Genomic DNA, 15,281 nt, shown 5'->3' on the forward strand with positions numbered 1-15,281 from the left:
AGGAGCTAATATGGCCTCTTTTGTGCCCTTTTATTTACTAAATCCAAATAGTTTTTCATCCAGGAAGTACTCTGCTTCTCCTCTGTGCTTGATTCTTTAGGCTAATGGTCCTAAAACCTTCACATTTCTCACTCTCTTCATTTTGAGAACAAGAATGGTGATGTTCTTGTCGAAACACCTTTGCGTGTTTCCTGTTGTGCATATGTCACTGATGGTTTCTTGGAGCTTAGCCAGTATCTATTTCTCTGTGTTTTTAATGAGCTAGGCAGAAATATTGTCAATGCCATATGCTTCATTCATCCTTTATTGCAGCATCTAATTGAGATAAAAGATTGAAGCTCTATTATCGTCCTATTTGAATCTTTTTTCTCTTCAATTATTTGTGCTGTAAGATTATTTCCATTGTATAACCCCTTCAGGTACTCCTTCCATCTCTTCAATCCGTCTTCATTTTCTATCAGGTGATCTCGGGTCTTGCTTTAATGACATGGCATCTGGCACTCTGCTCCTTGAGGTGGTTCCTTACTATCCTACAGGGAGCTTCTACTTTTGCACTTGAGAGGTTATTTTGCATATCTTCTCGGATCTAATTCTTCTTTCTCATTTCTCTAGCTTTCCTTGCTTTGCAACTTATTTTGTTCCTTATATTCTTTTTGATTAGTTTTTCTTCAATTTTCACATACTTGTACTTTCTTCTTTCTAAAATGAGGTCTAATACTTCATCCATGATCCATGGATTTTTCTTGGCAGCTTTTCTTCTCCCAAGAATTTTTTTTGTGGCCTCCTGTAATCCACTTTTAATATCTTTCCAACTACCTTCAACTGATTTTCAGAAACATCCTCTTTAATTTTAACCTCTTGAAATACTAGCTGATGTTGAGGATCCTTCAATTTTTCCATCTGCCGTAATTTCTTCAGAGTTCTCATCAGTTTCTTGGATTGTAGGTGATATTTCATCATCTCCAACTTTTATGGCTGCTTTCGATATCTGCCCCCCAGGATAGCTTTTTTCCCTGGTCTCTAACTCTCTGTTTTACTAAGAAATAATTTATTTGACATCTTCTCACATCTCCTACCTTATCTTCTTCAGTTATGATTTTAAATAGTTTTCACAACCACTAGATTTTTTGCTGTGCAGAATTACAGCACTACAGCCGTTAAAGTAAATGTTAAATTGCCTGCATTGATATGAATGTCACTGTACTTTAGAGGTGAAAGTCTACACCTTCACTCACATGAAGTAGAGCTGCTGCCCATTCCTTTGTGTGTTGGGAAACATAATTGTTTGTGGCCTTCCATCATCATGTCTCGGCTTCGTCATAAGTTATGGTATCATTTAAATGGCCTGCCTTGCCAAGGAATAGTCCAATAACCCTCCAAGTGCTGTTGTTTCATCTCACATCTAATATCTATATTTATAGGTTGACTCACAAACCAAAACATGGTACTTAGTGGTAAAAACTCTTAGTGGTTTTTGTATATTAGCTGCGAGAGAACTTGTATATTTTACTTGTGTCATAAGTGCCAGAAGATACTTAAATGTTTAGAAATTTTGTTTCTTTCAGGTTGGCTTTATTAATAAAATAGTTTTCCGGCACTGTGAGATTTTTGTTTTGTGGAATACATAGCTAGGATGCATGAACTAAACTTAATCAAAATGAAATACATATGTTGCTTTTCATTAAAATTGGTATCAGTGCTGCACACCTCTTGAATGCCCCCCATTTTTAAATACCTCTTTTATTACAGTTACAAGTCTTCCAGTCATCAGAGCTGATGCCATTAAGTACATCATCACATTCCGTAACCAATTACAGCCACAGACAGTGGTAGGAAGAGCCCTACCAAGATTGGTGCATCTATTGACGTCACCACATCGTGTTGTTCATTCTTATGCAGCTTGTGCCATTGATGGTATTTTGACCTTGAGAGAAGCTCCCCAAGCTGGAAGTAATGCTGTTGTCCCTCTGTAAGTCTATTTCATTGAAGTATTAGTTTCGAGTGAAATTCAAATATTGATAGCTCTTAAATATTTTAATATACATAATTTGATCTTGGAGTGTGGTTATATTTCAATTTTTTAATTAATAAATAATTATGTAATATTTGTCTTGCCTTGCTTTTGTCCCTTAGCTTTGTGAAAATATTTTATAAGTTGGAAAATAAAACCAATTCTTTAAATATTTTTAAATTTCAGGGTGAAAGGAGAAGTTCTTCAGCCAATGTCCAGGCAGCTTTTCAGTAATTTGTTTGCTGTCTTTTTCTTCCCTGGCTCTGAAGAAAATGAGTTTGCCATGAAAGGTTAGTTTTCATTTTCTTACCTTGTGCAATGCATAGAGAAAGTTCCCATAAAGAGAAAGTTTTTCCCTTAGAGAAACAGAAACATCCACAAAAAATCCTTGATATATATGTTGAGCCAGAAATACTCATTTTAATTTTAATCTGTAGAAGGTGGTATGTACCTATGTATTTGTAGCTGTTGTTAGTATTCTTCCTTGTCATGCAATCATGATAATTTTAGCATATTCCTGCCGTCAGGTATTTCCTTGTAGTTATCATGTTAGGAATTAAGTATTGAAAATTATTTCAAAATAATTTGACTTAATCTTGAAATGAAATTATTTGGCAAAATTCTCGACTTTTCCAAGATTAAAAAATAATATTAAATTGCGTACTTTTAGAATAAAACCTTTTTATAATATATGATTACATTCAGTAATATTTTAATATCATTTGAAAATTATCAGAGAGTAATAACTGATTTTATTTTGGGATTCTGTGTTAAAAAAGAAGCTACACATAAAATAGAATTCAAGTTATTAAAATCTTTTATTAAATGCTAAACTTTTAAAATGTTATTGAGGTCATCCATTGAATTAGAATATGATAAATGTGTATGCAATATGCAATTGTACCAAAAGACAAAGTATATGTGTAGATAGAATGAAGATGCTTTATGTTGTCAGTGTTACTTGTCCAAATATGTACCTCAAAAAATAAAGATTAATGGATGTGAAGAAGTATTAAATAAGACAAAAGATATGGTAGTTTTTTTTTGTTAAATGTGTATAAAACTAAGTATGTAACGTCTTCTCAGTGGTATATGCTGTTTAACACTTTCAGCCCGAAGGTAAAAATTTTAATTTTGCCCAGATCCAAAAATTTTGCCAAGCAAAGCCTGCCATCATCTTTAGATGACGCTCGGATCTGGGCAGAGTCCAGTACGTCATCGATATATGACGCTCGGTCTTAAAGTGTTAAGCCAAAGGTGCAGTGGACAGTCTTAAATTAATTCAAAGTTAAAAAGGAGAGAGTTAAAATTAGAATTTTAGGGCAATTGCTCTGATTTATTTTGATTAGGCAGTTTGCAATTCTTTTTTGAGTAACTTCTAAACATTGAGATACATGTGTTTCTCTCTTTGAATATACTTGCCTAATGTTTTTCCTCGTTCTTGTTTATATATTTATTTAACTTTTAAAATTTATTTCAAATCCCAATAATATATGACCAATTTTTCTACTTTGTATAATGTTTTCAAAATATAAATAAAATAAATAGTTTTACATTATGAATAAATAAATGAAAAATATTTTTCTTATAATAGCTGACTACTTGGGTATTTATTATTGGATTCTTCAGCAGCATCCATTGTGCAGCAGGAAGTTAGATCTCATTTTTTTAAATTAAGTTTTAGTGATTATAATTAGTTGTTAAAAGCCTTAATGTGTGGAATTTTTCCATGGTTTGGGGTGAAGCACACAGTTGGGGTTAATTTTCCACATGCTTTTATTGTGCCTACCAGTTTCAATGCTATAGCTTCACTTAAGAGAGGCTTCAAAATCTCTTCAAAATGATGCAATTATGCTATTGGATTGAAATTGGTAATGGCTATAGCACCATGTGGAAAATTAGAAAGTTGAAATTTCAATAGTTTTAATATTTTTTTCACCCAAATTGCTCTCTAGTTACAATGAAAGATAAAATTAATAAAGGTTTGCTAACTAAAACATTTTCATGTCTTCAGCAATTATGAGAACATTCGCTTGTCTACAAGAGAAATCTTTGCCTGATATGGAAGAAGCTCTTCCAAAGCTGACTAACAAGCTGACGGCTGCTGCTAAGAATCCCTCAAGGCCCAATTTCAACCACTACTTGTTTGAGGCTCTAGCTCTTACGATAAGGTAAGAAGCATTTTATTCATGTAAAAATACAGTGGAAGATCAATAATACAGAACACACAGGATCAGGGGTATTCCAAAATGAAGATTTTTCTGGTGTTTAGATCACTTTCTTTCAGATTCATTTTAGGCAAGCAGTGTAACTAGCCACGCAACTGCTGTTATAACAGGGTTGATGAGGGAACAAAATAAAACAATATGTCCTCTTTGAATCTGCTCATCAACAAGAAAATTTACATGAAATGTTCGCTCAAGTTCATCGAATCTACCCTGTAGCATTCTTCTGCAAATGCAGCATTAGGACCTTTTATTCACAAGCATGTGGCTTGTCTTCACGTAATGTTTTGCTCTCCCCCTTGTGATCCAAACACTGGACTCTTTTTCTATTAAATTTAATCTGATGGTGCTAACTCATTCCCGTAGCACCAGCGACTACTTTTTCTATCATTTGAATTTGTCTTAAAAACTTATGTAATGACTGATAACATGTATTTTTCACTGAGGGCTGCTTTTGTGAAGATTTTCTGGAAATATTTTTCATTGGTGGGTTTCAATAGTTTAGGGCCAGGCTGGCTGATTAAACATAGGGCAAGCTAATATTTAAACTGTCAGCTACTTTGACTCTTCAAAGAGGCGGCTCATTATTAACATATTGTGCAGTTCACCCAAATGTCTTTTCAGCTATCTATTCCATGGTCAGTTTCCACAAAGGAACAATTAAGGAACTGAGGAAGTGTTTCCCTTGATATTTCTGCGATGGGTGAGCAGGAATGTTGCTTCTTTGCGGAACAATTGTATGGCATCATATGTAGATATTGTGGATTCCTTTTAATGACATGCTAATGGCTATTTGAATAGGAGTGATCGAAGGATATTTATCTGTTGATATTTTATGTCTAAAGAGAAAGGCAATCAAAGAGTTGATGACTGAATCATGGTCAGTGACACAAAATCAATTGATCATAATGGAAAAAATCATCGCTCGTTCATATGAAAAGTGATGAGTGCGTACATGAGGCTTTTTAACATCTTATTTGACTGTCATTTCACCGAGGTTACAAAAAACAGTTTCAAAAATTCTACAAAATCTTGCATTAAATTGAATTCCGTTGTTTAAACTCCAGATTATTGATCTTTTACTGTATGTATATCCATATCTGAAGGTTCAACCAAGGATTTTACTTACTTAGGTGGTAATGAAAAAGCAGGAGCAATTTCTACAATACCTTATGGGGTACCTGATGATGCTGTAAGCGAAACCGGTTGTACCAATAACTTTAAAGTTGTGGAAATTGCTCCTGCTTCTTCATTATGTTCCGTTTCCACTCCATCTCGCTTGAAACCTCAGTTTATACTTATGTGGTGTCTATGGTGCTGAATTAATTGAGAACCTGAGTTTCAATCACAGTGTAGGTAGACTTGAGTCTTTCAGCAGAAGCATGAAATTCAATTTACAGAATAATAGACAAAGAAGTTTCTTTACATAATCATCATAAACATCATAATCCTTTGGGGAATTGAATGTAACTGCATAGTTACGTGTCAGTGGCCCCAGGAATTTAAAATAACTTGGTCAAACAAATGCTGAAATGGAAGTACGACTTTCACTCTTATTTCTGTCAGGTCTTCACTTGATAGTGCAATTGAATTACCTATCTGGATTATTTGTTTCGATTATGATGAATCATCATTTACCATATAACATTAGGGCTCAAAAACAAGTTAACAATAAATTTAATACAATTTGGAAATATTATGAGCTGTCCCCACCTTTTTAGCGTACCAAAAATGTCTAAATTTTAAACTATCATTATAATTTTTTTAAATGAGTAAAAGAGACCATAGTTTGTTGAATTGAGAAATGATAGTTATGGAATTTCAGCCACTTTTGGCATGTGTGCAATTTATTTTTGAATGGGTCACTAAGGTTCCCTTGTTATAAAACTGATCACTTTTTCTGTTGATTTCATTACAAGGGTTGTCCAGAAAATAGCAGATGTTATGAGATAAAAAATAACAGATAAGAGAAAATAACAATTTTTTCATTTACATTGTGAAGTTTAGCTCTTTGGTTTTTTTCCATAATTGCCATTAACATTAAGCATTTGCATTTATCATAACATGGTTGATAGCTTTACTGACTAGCTTTGATTTTTTTTTAGATGACTAGCTTTTCAATACCCTCTCTTTAGAAATATGACGCCTGCGAGTTCCAACTCTGGTTTAGGTACACCGGCATGCAGTTAAGTGTCACTGTCAAATGGTTGCATAGCAAGCCCATCGTCATTGCCGTGAACAGGTGGTAGTCGCGGTTGCCCCTCAGCACCAAATCTGGACGGTGCAGCGAATGATTGAAAACTCCCCATCGAAAACCATCCAAGAGGTCTTGGGTTCAATTGGTCGTGTGTGGACAGACTCTGTCATGGAGAAACAAAACTTTCTTGCTGCATTTTCCCCATTGCTTGATTTGTGTTGCATGTGTTAATTTTCTGAGTGATTATTCCATGATGGTTCACATCGCATATATGTCTGTAAATTTCAAATGGATTTTGACTTTTTGCCAACAAAAACCTTATCACAGCTCACGTTTGACAGCTGGCAGGATTTTCAATTGCAGCGCTCATTTTAACAGTCTACTGTATACAAAGTATGATTGGTGCAATGTGCAAGATACCCCGGATGGTTGCGTACAAAGTGTAGGAACAATATGAGGCTATGATAGTGGCATTAGTCCTACCCACTGCCGCACCATCACAAAACTTCTGTTACTTTCAGGACAGCCCTTGTATTATATTTATTCTTACATAATCTCTTTCTTTTATGAAAAGATTAAGCTAGAACTTCATTAATAAAAAAAATGTTTGATTTAAAAAAAAAACTATTTTAAATTATTTTACTTTGATATCAATGGTTGTGCTTTCTCCTATGTTGTTTTTGCTATCTTAAAAATTCTGTATTTACAGTATAGCATGCAGAGCATCACCTGCTGCAGTTACTACATTTGAAACTATACTGTTCCCAATTTTCCAAGATATTCTTCAGCAGGATGTTCAAGGTAATTACTAAGGCTGTCTTGCATGTGGCATTTTCTTGCACAATCTGACATGTGTGCTATGGTATAGTCAAAATTGCATCATGTAAAGCTGTGATTTGCTAAAGCACATGCAAGAATGCATGGACATGAGATGGTAAAATAGTCTGTCCTAATTTCGTTCATGCATTCTGGAAATTCCATGCCATAAAGATAAATTAATGCAATTCTAATCTGCCCAATTCCGTGCCCTGTCTAAAACAGCCTTTACAACAGTTTGGTTGAGAATAATTATTTGCTTTTATATAGATTGGACAATCTATTACCTTGTAATTCTTGTTGAAGTGTGTGGAAGTTGTTTTTGTTTCAATTTTTATTGCTCATAATTCTATTTTCTTTAAATTTTCTGCTAATATTCAGTTATTAGTGCTGCTTCTTTCATGTCTGAATTTTTTTTTCTTTTCTGTGCAGTGAAAATGTGGGCTTTAAATCTTTATTTCTTTTCAAATAAACAGTAGTGAATGCTCTACTTAATTCTGTGATCATTTTATTTTGCTGTGAGAGTTGGAATGGAGTGTTTCGAAAGATGGAAAAATAATTCTAATTGGCTAGTGCTCACAATCAGAAATTCATTGAACACAGTACTTCCAGTTATTAATTATATTTTTGCAACACTATCTAATGTAAACTCCACATCTTCAAATCAGAATATTGCACAGTACATACTTGGCTTTCTTTATTTGGACTATTGGCTTAATGAAAAAGGTATTAATGAATATCATTGGATTTTGCAGAATTCATCCCCTATGTCTTCCAACTGCTTTCCTTGCTTTTGGAATTGAGACCAGATGGCAAAGATGGGAAGGTGGTCAGTGAACCATACATGGCCCTTCTTCCTTGCCTGGTTGCACCTGTCCTTTGGGATAATTCTGGAAATGTGGTACCTCTGGCTCGTCTACTTTGTGCTTATGTCAGCCGTGGAGGCTCACATGTTTGCTCCTCAGCAAGACTGGTATGTCCTTACAAAATCCATAAAATTCACGCCACTCAATAATAAGAGAGATGTACCATGAAGTAACAGAGTGAATGCAGAATCTGTGCTGTACTGATTTTAAAAATATTTGGTTTTTTATATTCGTCTCAGCCCCAGATAACAGAACATACTTGAAAATATAGTAGAAGTTCACGAAAAAAAATTATTTTTGATCTTAGGGGTATTTTTTTAGGAATTGGTAACAATGTAAAATCTGTCAAGTCGGTTGGAACTAGATGATGTTTTGGTTTTTACCATTTTAATGACTGAGCTTCCTAACAATATTAAAAATATTTCAATATTTAAAACATATTTAGGGTACTAAAATAATATTAAAATCATTTAATTCAAGCTAAGCACAGCTCGAATTGAGATATCAACTAAGACATCTCTACCGTGTATGTAAACAAATCTCCAAGTCATTGTTGAATAATAGTGTACCTGTTGACGAATCGAGCGGATTGATTTCATTTCCTCAGAAGTTTTGCAGAAGAAGAAGAAGAATTCCATATCATTAATAGATGAGCTTATCAACAACGTGTTCACAAACATGATCGATAACCACAAAAAGCACTAGTAAGTGATAGAGCAAGCAATTTTGGTGGCTACAGACGAAGATGTGGATGTCTGAAACTTGGTAAATCAGGATCAAATAGTTTGTACTCTGCATTAATTCAAATCTATTTACTGTAACAAACAAAGATGAAGTCACCAACTAGCCATCTGAATTTTTAAAGCCGTTAGATGTGCGTGGCTTACCACAGCAAAATTTACAGCTGAAGGTAGGTTTGGTTTTAAAGATGCTTCGAAACCCAAACCAAACAAAAGTATGCAAGGAAACGTGTTTGGTGATTGAAAAAAAAACTGATAATCAATGTGATTTGGATCAGTTGATCCCAACCGATATGACCTTTGAGTTAAAACGAATTCAATTTCCAATTCATGTTGCATTTGCGATGACGATTAACAAATCGCAAGTTGAGTGTTTTTGGTCTGAATCTGGAAAACCCATGTTTTTATCATGGTCAAATATATGTGGCGTGTTCATGTGTTGGTAAACCATCAGCTTTAATAGTCAGGCTACTGTCTAGAATCTCGTAAACTTGCCCCTAGGAGCAAGACTTGGCCCTGAAAACAATTTTTTGCATTTAAAAAAACAAATAGGCCAACAACTAAATGTATAAAATTTTGACTTTATTAACTGCATTATAGCAACATGATGTCTAAAATTTCCTTGGCTAAAAAATAAAAATTGGAAAATATATTGAAAAAACTCCACTTATAAATACTCCAGTCTATTCTATGTAGTTCAATGAAGAAAATGTCTTTCTAGCAAGCCATTCTAATTCAACAGAGATTATCAGGCTGCAGTTTATCCGAGTTGTGGATTATCCGTGCATGATTTTCACTCTCACTCAATTTTTCCATGATCATCATAAAAAAATAAAATTGCCCGCAAAATCATCGGAATTACTGCATTAATGCTAGGATGCACCGCACTTATTATTTCCGTTAGAATTCCCTTCATAAAACAGAATCGATCGCGCGCTTTCTGCATTCACGGGAGCACCGTGTTCGTGTTTTCCAAGACTCACAGTGCACGACCGCGCTCCGTAATCACGGATACACGTTGTAACACCTAATTTTGAGTTATTTGTTTTGGATTTTGGTGTGACTTAATACAAGCAATAATAAGCAGCAGAGGTGGAGTGAGGTAATTGTTGTGGTTGTTTACGGCGCGGGAGGAAGTGAAAAGAGGGGAGTCGGATTGTGATAGTTATGGCGGACGGGTGTTTCCTTGCTCCCGAGTTTGTATTATTTAAAGTGAAACTAAGGGAAATTAATTAAAACGTTACAACGACCAGCAGCAGTGCAAGACGCGACAGTGCAAGACCTGGGCAGCTTGTGCAAGACGCGACTGCATGGCATGGTGCCTGACAATCTAGTTTTCGAAGTTGAGCAGTGGTTTTGAAGTATTTGTGCAAACCACTTTTCTGTAGCCGCGATCACACAGCCACGGATGTGTAGTTTTCGAAACCAGGCCTTACATGGAGCATTAATGATACGAGTACAACCATGTTATCGCCGTTAAAAGATCGAGAACTGGCAAAGAAAGCTCTCATTGAGTCCGGCAAGCACTCTAAATTAGCAGAATAACGGCATAAATAATAATATATTTTTTGTTTTACGTAAATTATGAACATTACGAGACATTGAAGTGAAAGTTTGGGTTATCCATGTTTTCCGATTATTCGTGCCATCTCTCCCCATCATTAATCGAGAGTCTACTGTACTTATTTTTGCAGTTTTTTTTAAATTTTTGTTATTATTTTATCTTAGCAAGTCAAAAATTATTCAAATCAGTACAGCTACTCTTGATTAGTGATTGGTGTAACTAAACTACTCATTGATTATTAGGAGGTACAAAGTTTGCCAGGTCAGCCGGAATTAGATAATGAAAATTTCTGATTTTCTACTGATCATGTAAAATATATAAATCAAGAAAAAAAATGCCTCTTGTCAGTTTCCTTCTCCTGTTTTGCATCTGATATCTCATTTTCTCTTTTTTTTCCAGAGTGGACTACTTGGAGTATTCCAGAAGCTAATTGCTTCAAAAATGAATGATGGAGAAGGATTTCGGCTTATGTCAGCCATACTCCTGCATTGTCCTGAGTAAGTAGTGTTTTTACTCTACTGCTTAATGCACTTGATAGGTAATAATGTCATCAAGCTTTTTTGAAATATTTTTTCTTTATTCAGAGGTAATTAATAACTTTGTTTTTGTAGATTATAGTAGGATTACAAATTTCAGAATTATTAAGCTTTTTCATTGTGTTTACAAGTTGTTTTGAAAAAAGTAAAAAAAATAGAAAATATGGTAATTTTTTTTAAATAAGACATTAGTCGTATTTACCAAAATTTCTAGTGGATTCATCTCTATTTTCTGCCCTTACTCCTTAACGCTTTCAGATTTTTTCAGACTGCAATTTTTTTGCTGTTAATGTACACTTTAAATAAAAAAAAATGCCATTCTTATGGGGGCTAGAGAAAAAATTGTACGGGGAGAGCATTCAGTGGGCATTCTTTTTTATGTTGCCAGTTGTGGTAATAAAGCTTTTGTGTCAAGAGTAAACAATAGCAGCTTTGTTAAAAAGTACCTTTAATGCAGTGGAACCTCGATCTATTTTTTTTCATGAAAAAGGAAGAAAAAAAACCATGAATGCAGGAAACAGTGCGGGAGTGTTTGACTGGGTTGCTTATGTCCCAGGAAGAGCGTGATTTTGGCGTGTAATTACGATATTCATCAAAGGATTCAAACAAGATTTTAGCTGTTTACAGGAATATTAATACAGCGGACTCCTGATTATCTTGCTGTGGTTTCTCCATGTTATGGCTTATCCATGCATGAGTTTTACTCTTCTTCGATATTTTCTGCAATATGTACAAAAAAATTAATTGGACGCAAAAGCACCAGGTTATTTGCATTTTAATGCAAGGCTACACCGGCCTTATAATTTTCCATTAGAATCCTTTGCTTAAAACGGAATTATTTTCTTTACTTCTTGACAACGAATGTTTCAAGTTTACTTGGACACCTGCTCCAGCATGTTGACGACAATCAGCGACAAAAAAAAAACTCTTGATTAATTTTAGGTGATTTTTCAATGGTTAACCAATCGCAAATTAAGTGAAACGTTGTCTACAATCTATATTTGTACAGTGGAAGCCTGGTTTTATGAGTACAGCATTTTACTAGAATCGCGTTTTTGCAAGTGATAGTCTTTGTACTGCCAAATGGCCCCTATTTTACATGTAAAATAAATTGGATATAGTGAAGTCAAAAAGTTTCTTCCACTGTGTACGCTCGGTTTTACAGCAGACATTTCTCGAGGGTAATGCACCGCTGAGCAAGCATTAACTATTATGTTTTGCATTATATGTTTATTAAACTAAAACTACAAGATGTGTGTCAGATCTACAACACCTACAGCCATTTACGTCCAAATATTTTTCTGATTTACGGCCTTGAGTATGCTCTGCATACTAACATTTTACGTTCTTCTTTTGTTGTGCCCAGTTATCAGTGGGAGGGGAATGGAAGGAAGATGATAGTGGGAGAGGGAGTTACTTCCCCCCTCCCCCCCCCCTCATCCTCCTTGGCTGGCTTCATCGCTATAATAATATAATAGGCTACGTCTTAAGGCCTAGTTACACGATACATTAACACATATGGGTTAATGTCTTTATGTATGAATGCAAGAATGAACTCCAAAATGCACCCAACTTGTAATTTTCTGTTCCGGTCCACCAAAATCATTCGTGCAAACTAGAGATGTGCGAATAGTATCCGCGAATACTTGAATACCCCGAATACTAGAAAGTATTCAATATTCAAGGTCTCGAATAATTATGCTAAAGGTACACTCGAATACTTCAAATATTTTGATTTCGTGCTGTACACTGTCGTTGGTAGTTGAATCGGAAAATTGTAAAGAACTCTAGTCATTTAGTGCATGCAGCACCGTTATAGGCAAGTTGACGAACTACATCATCCGGATTAGAGCGGTGAAAAGAGTTTGACGTCGCGAGCCGAAAATGATTGGGTGAAAAAATCCTAAAATCCCCGGTTTCCTACACCAGGAGAACCTCAGTGCTGTAGGATAGTAAAACTCATCATCATCATCATTAGTCAACAATCCTAAGATTGGTTTGACGCAGCTCTCCATTTCTCTCTCCTATCCGCTAATCTCTTCATAGCTACATATTTATTCTCTTTTACATCCTTTATAACCTGTCCGATATAACTCATTCGGGGCCGTCCCTTGCCCTTTTTCCCTTCCACTTGTCCTTCAACGATTGTCTTCATCAGACCATTGTGCCTCAAAATGTGGCCACAATAGTAAAACTACATAGCACAATTCCCAAAATCCGCTACCCCCTCCATCCATTAGCCCTCAGCCTCCGACGCTTTCCTCCACTCCGAAATCAAACAAAAGGTGAAAAGGTCCCAGCTGACGCACAGTGCGTATTACAAAGACCATAAATGAAAAGCTTCAAAAGAAAATATCAAGTTGCAGGAGAATAATAGAATTGTGTTTCACCCTTCCCTCATTCTCCCCCACTGACCTTTTTCTGCCTACCTGCTTCGATGTTCAACATTTCTGGAGGTCAACTGCTGCATGAGCACCGTGGGATAGTTACATTAGTGCATTTCCCAAGATCCGCTATCCCCCTCCATTCAGCACTAGCCCCCCCTCTGAAGCTTTCCTCTTCTCTGAAATAAAAAAAAGGTCCCAGCTCGTGCAGGGATCATATTACGAAGACCTTAGCTTCGAAAAAAATATCAAGTTACACGAGAACAATAGAAAGGTGTTTCACGCCCCCCCTTTTCTCACCCACTGAACTTCTTCAGCCTACCTGCTTCAAAGTTTCTAGTTTCTGGAGGTCAACTGCTGCATGAATCACCTATTAGCCCAAAAGGTGTCTACTAATGACTTTCGGGAATTGATATTACACTTTTATTGGATTGAAATAGTAGTAATGTGCGCGTAATTTAGAAAAGAATAAGACCAAACGCGATGCATTTCTGACTGTATTTAAGCATTTTACTCAAGGAAATAAATGTCAAAATACGACGGAGACTTAGCATTCTGGCGAGACTCGATATGAGCAGCAGAGCCTCTTGGAAGTTGATGCGGAATTTTTTCCGAAAACATATATCAAGTTACAATTTATGAGTTATGGTATAAATCTATATTGTTACAGTCACAGAGGAAGGGATGTTTTCTCAGGATATTTGGTTTCTCCCTGATAGCAATTCGAATTCATCTTCTTATCTCGTGAGAACTTCCAAAGATGGAGTGAAAATAATTGAAGAAAATCCAAAAGAGAAGCGCGTGTATTTCCCAAAATGCCTCGGATTGTCCGCTAGCACTTGACAGTAGGAATGAGGGTAACAGTAGAAGTGAGCTACCTGTTGAAAATAAAAAGTTGGATGAAGCCGGGTATCAGATGGGCGTGCCGCTGAAATGGTGTTTGGTAGATAAGAATGTATACATCAGACAGAAATCCATCGTAGCAGTGTAAATGCCGAGATGGCATGCAATCCTTTTTTGCGAGGTGGTGTGTCCCCTTAGAATATTTGAAAGGATGTTAGTTGAATCAACTATATGCCCAATTGTTTCCATAAAATTAAAATATTCCATTTATCAGCTAAATTACTGTTCGAATCCTGTAAAGAAAATCAAAATTACTCCCCAAAATCTTGTGATTCCTGCTGCATAGGCAACCGAGTCAAACATATCTGCATTTATCGTTTAGTATTGGAGGTATTTGAATATTCGAGTTCGAGAAATCTGCTATTCGACCCATTCCTAGGGCAAACGTACATTAACTTGTACGTGTTAATGTACCGTGTAACCAGGCCTTTAAGCGCGGGAACTTACATCGTAGTGAAACCCCCTACATCTTTTCCAGTGTGAGGTATGGAAGTTGAAAGTGCAACATTGTCATAGTTAGATCGGCACCCTTACATTGACTTCCGGCTTATGGAAAACCAGAGCAACATTACCTGCCGTTGCATGCTCTCTGGCGATGCGTATTTCGATATTTTGTGTATGCATCGGAATGTAGTTGGGTCAAAACATTATCAGCTATTGCCATGTAGGAAAATCACAATTATAAGGAAGATCGTAAGATAACAATATACCTTAGGTTAGCGAACGAGGACTCGGCACCGCCTAGTAATCAACTGTAAAAAAAATTTTAAAAGCATAATTACTGTGCTGATACTAGAAATCCTCTTCTTAGCACCAATCATATTGAACTAATGGCTTAGCTTGATGCGGGTTACCCTCAATGGCTATGTATTATGCGAGCACAATTAAAAAATACTGTTTCTTACACCAGTTCCTTTGAATCTCTTGGCATTGATCAAAAGCTCATATGTAAGATTCAAAAATAATTTTCCATTCCATTAATATGTCAAAAATAATTTTCCATTCCGAATTTTGCGAATCAGCACTTGCGTCCTCGCTA

General features: G+C 35.7%; 1 protein-coding gene across 3 annotated transcripts in view; it reads left to right on the forward strand.

Moving 5' to 3' along the window:
• LOC124156296 (exportin-2) overlaps window positions 1–15,281 on the forward strand; it is a 48,297-nt gene that overhangs the window by 19,705 nt on the left and 13,311 nt on the right. For all 3 annotated transcript variants that reach the window (XM_046530759.1, XM_046530758.1, XM_046530757.1), the window contains exons 12-17: window positions 1,750–1,969; window positions 2,198–2,301; window positions 4,026–4,182; window positions 7,143–7,234; window positions 8,005–8,222; window positions 10,819–10,916. In XM_046530759.1, coding sequence (XP_046386715.1) covers window positions 1,750–1,969; window positions 2,198–2,301; window positions 4,026–4,182; window positions 7,143–7,234; window positions 8,005–8,222; window positions 10,819–10,916 — 889 coding nt within the window. The remainder of the gene's footprint in view (window positions 1–1,749; window positions 1,970–2,197; window positions 2,302–4,025; window positions 4,183–7,142; window positions 7,235–8,004; window positions 8,223–10,818; window positions 10,917–15,281) is intronic.

The sequence above is a fragment of the Ischnura elegans genome, chromosome 3 (genome assembly GCF_921293095.1).
Source record: "Ischnura elegans chromosome 3, ioIscEleg1.1, whole genome shotgun sequence".
Taxonomy (NCBI): domain Eukaryota; kingdom Metazoa; phylum Arthropoda; class Insecta; order Odonata; family Coenagrionidae; genus Ischnura; species Ischnura elegans.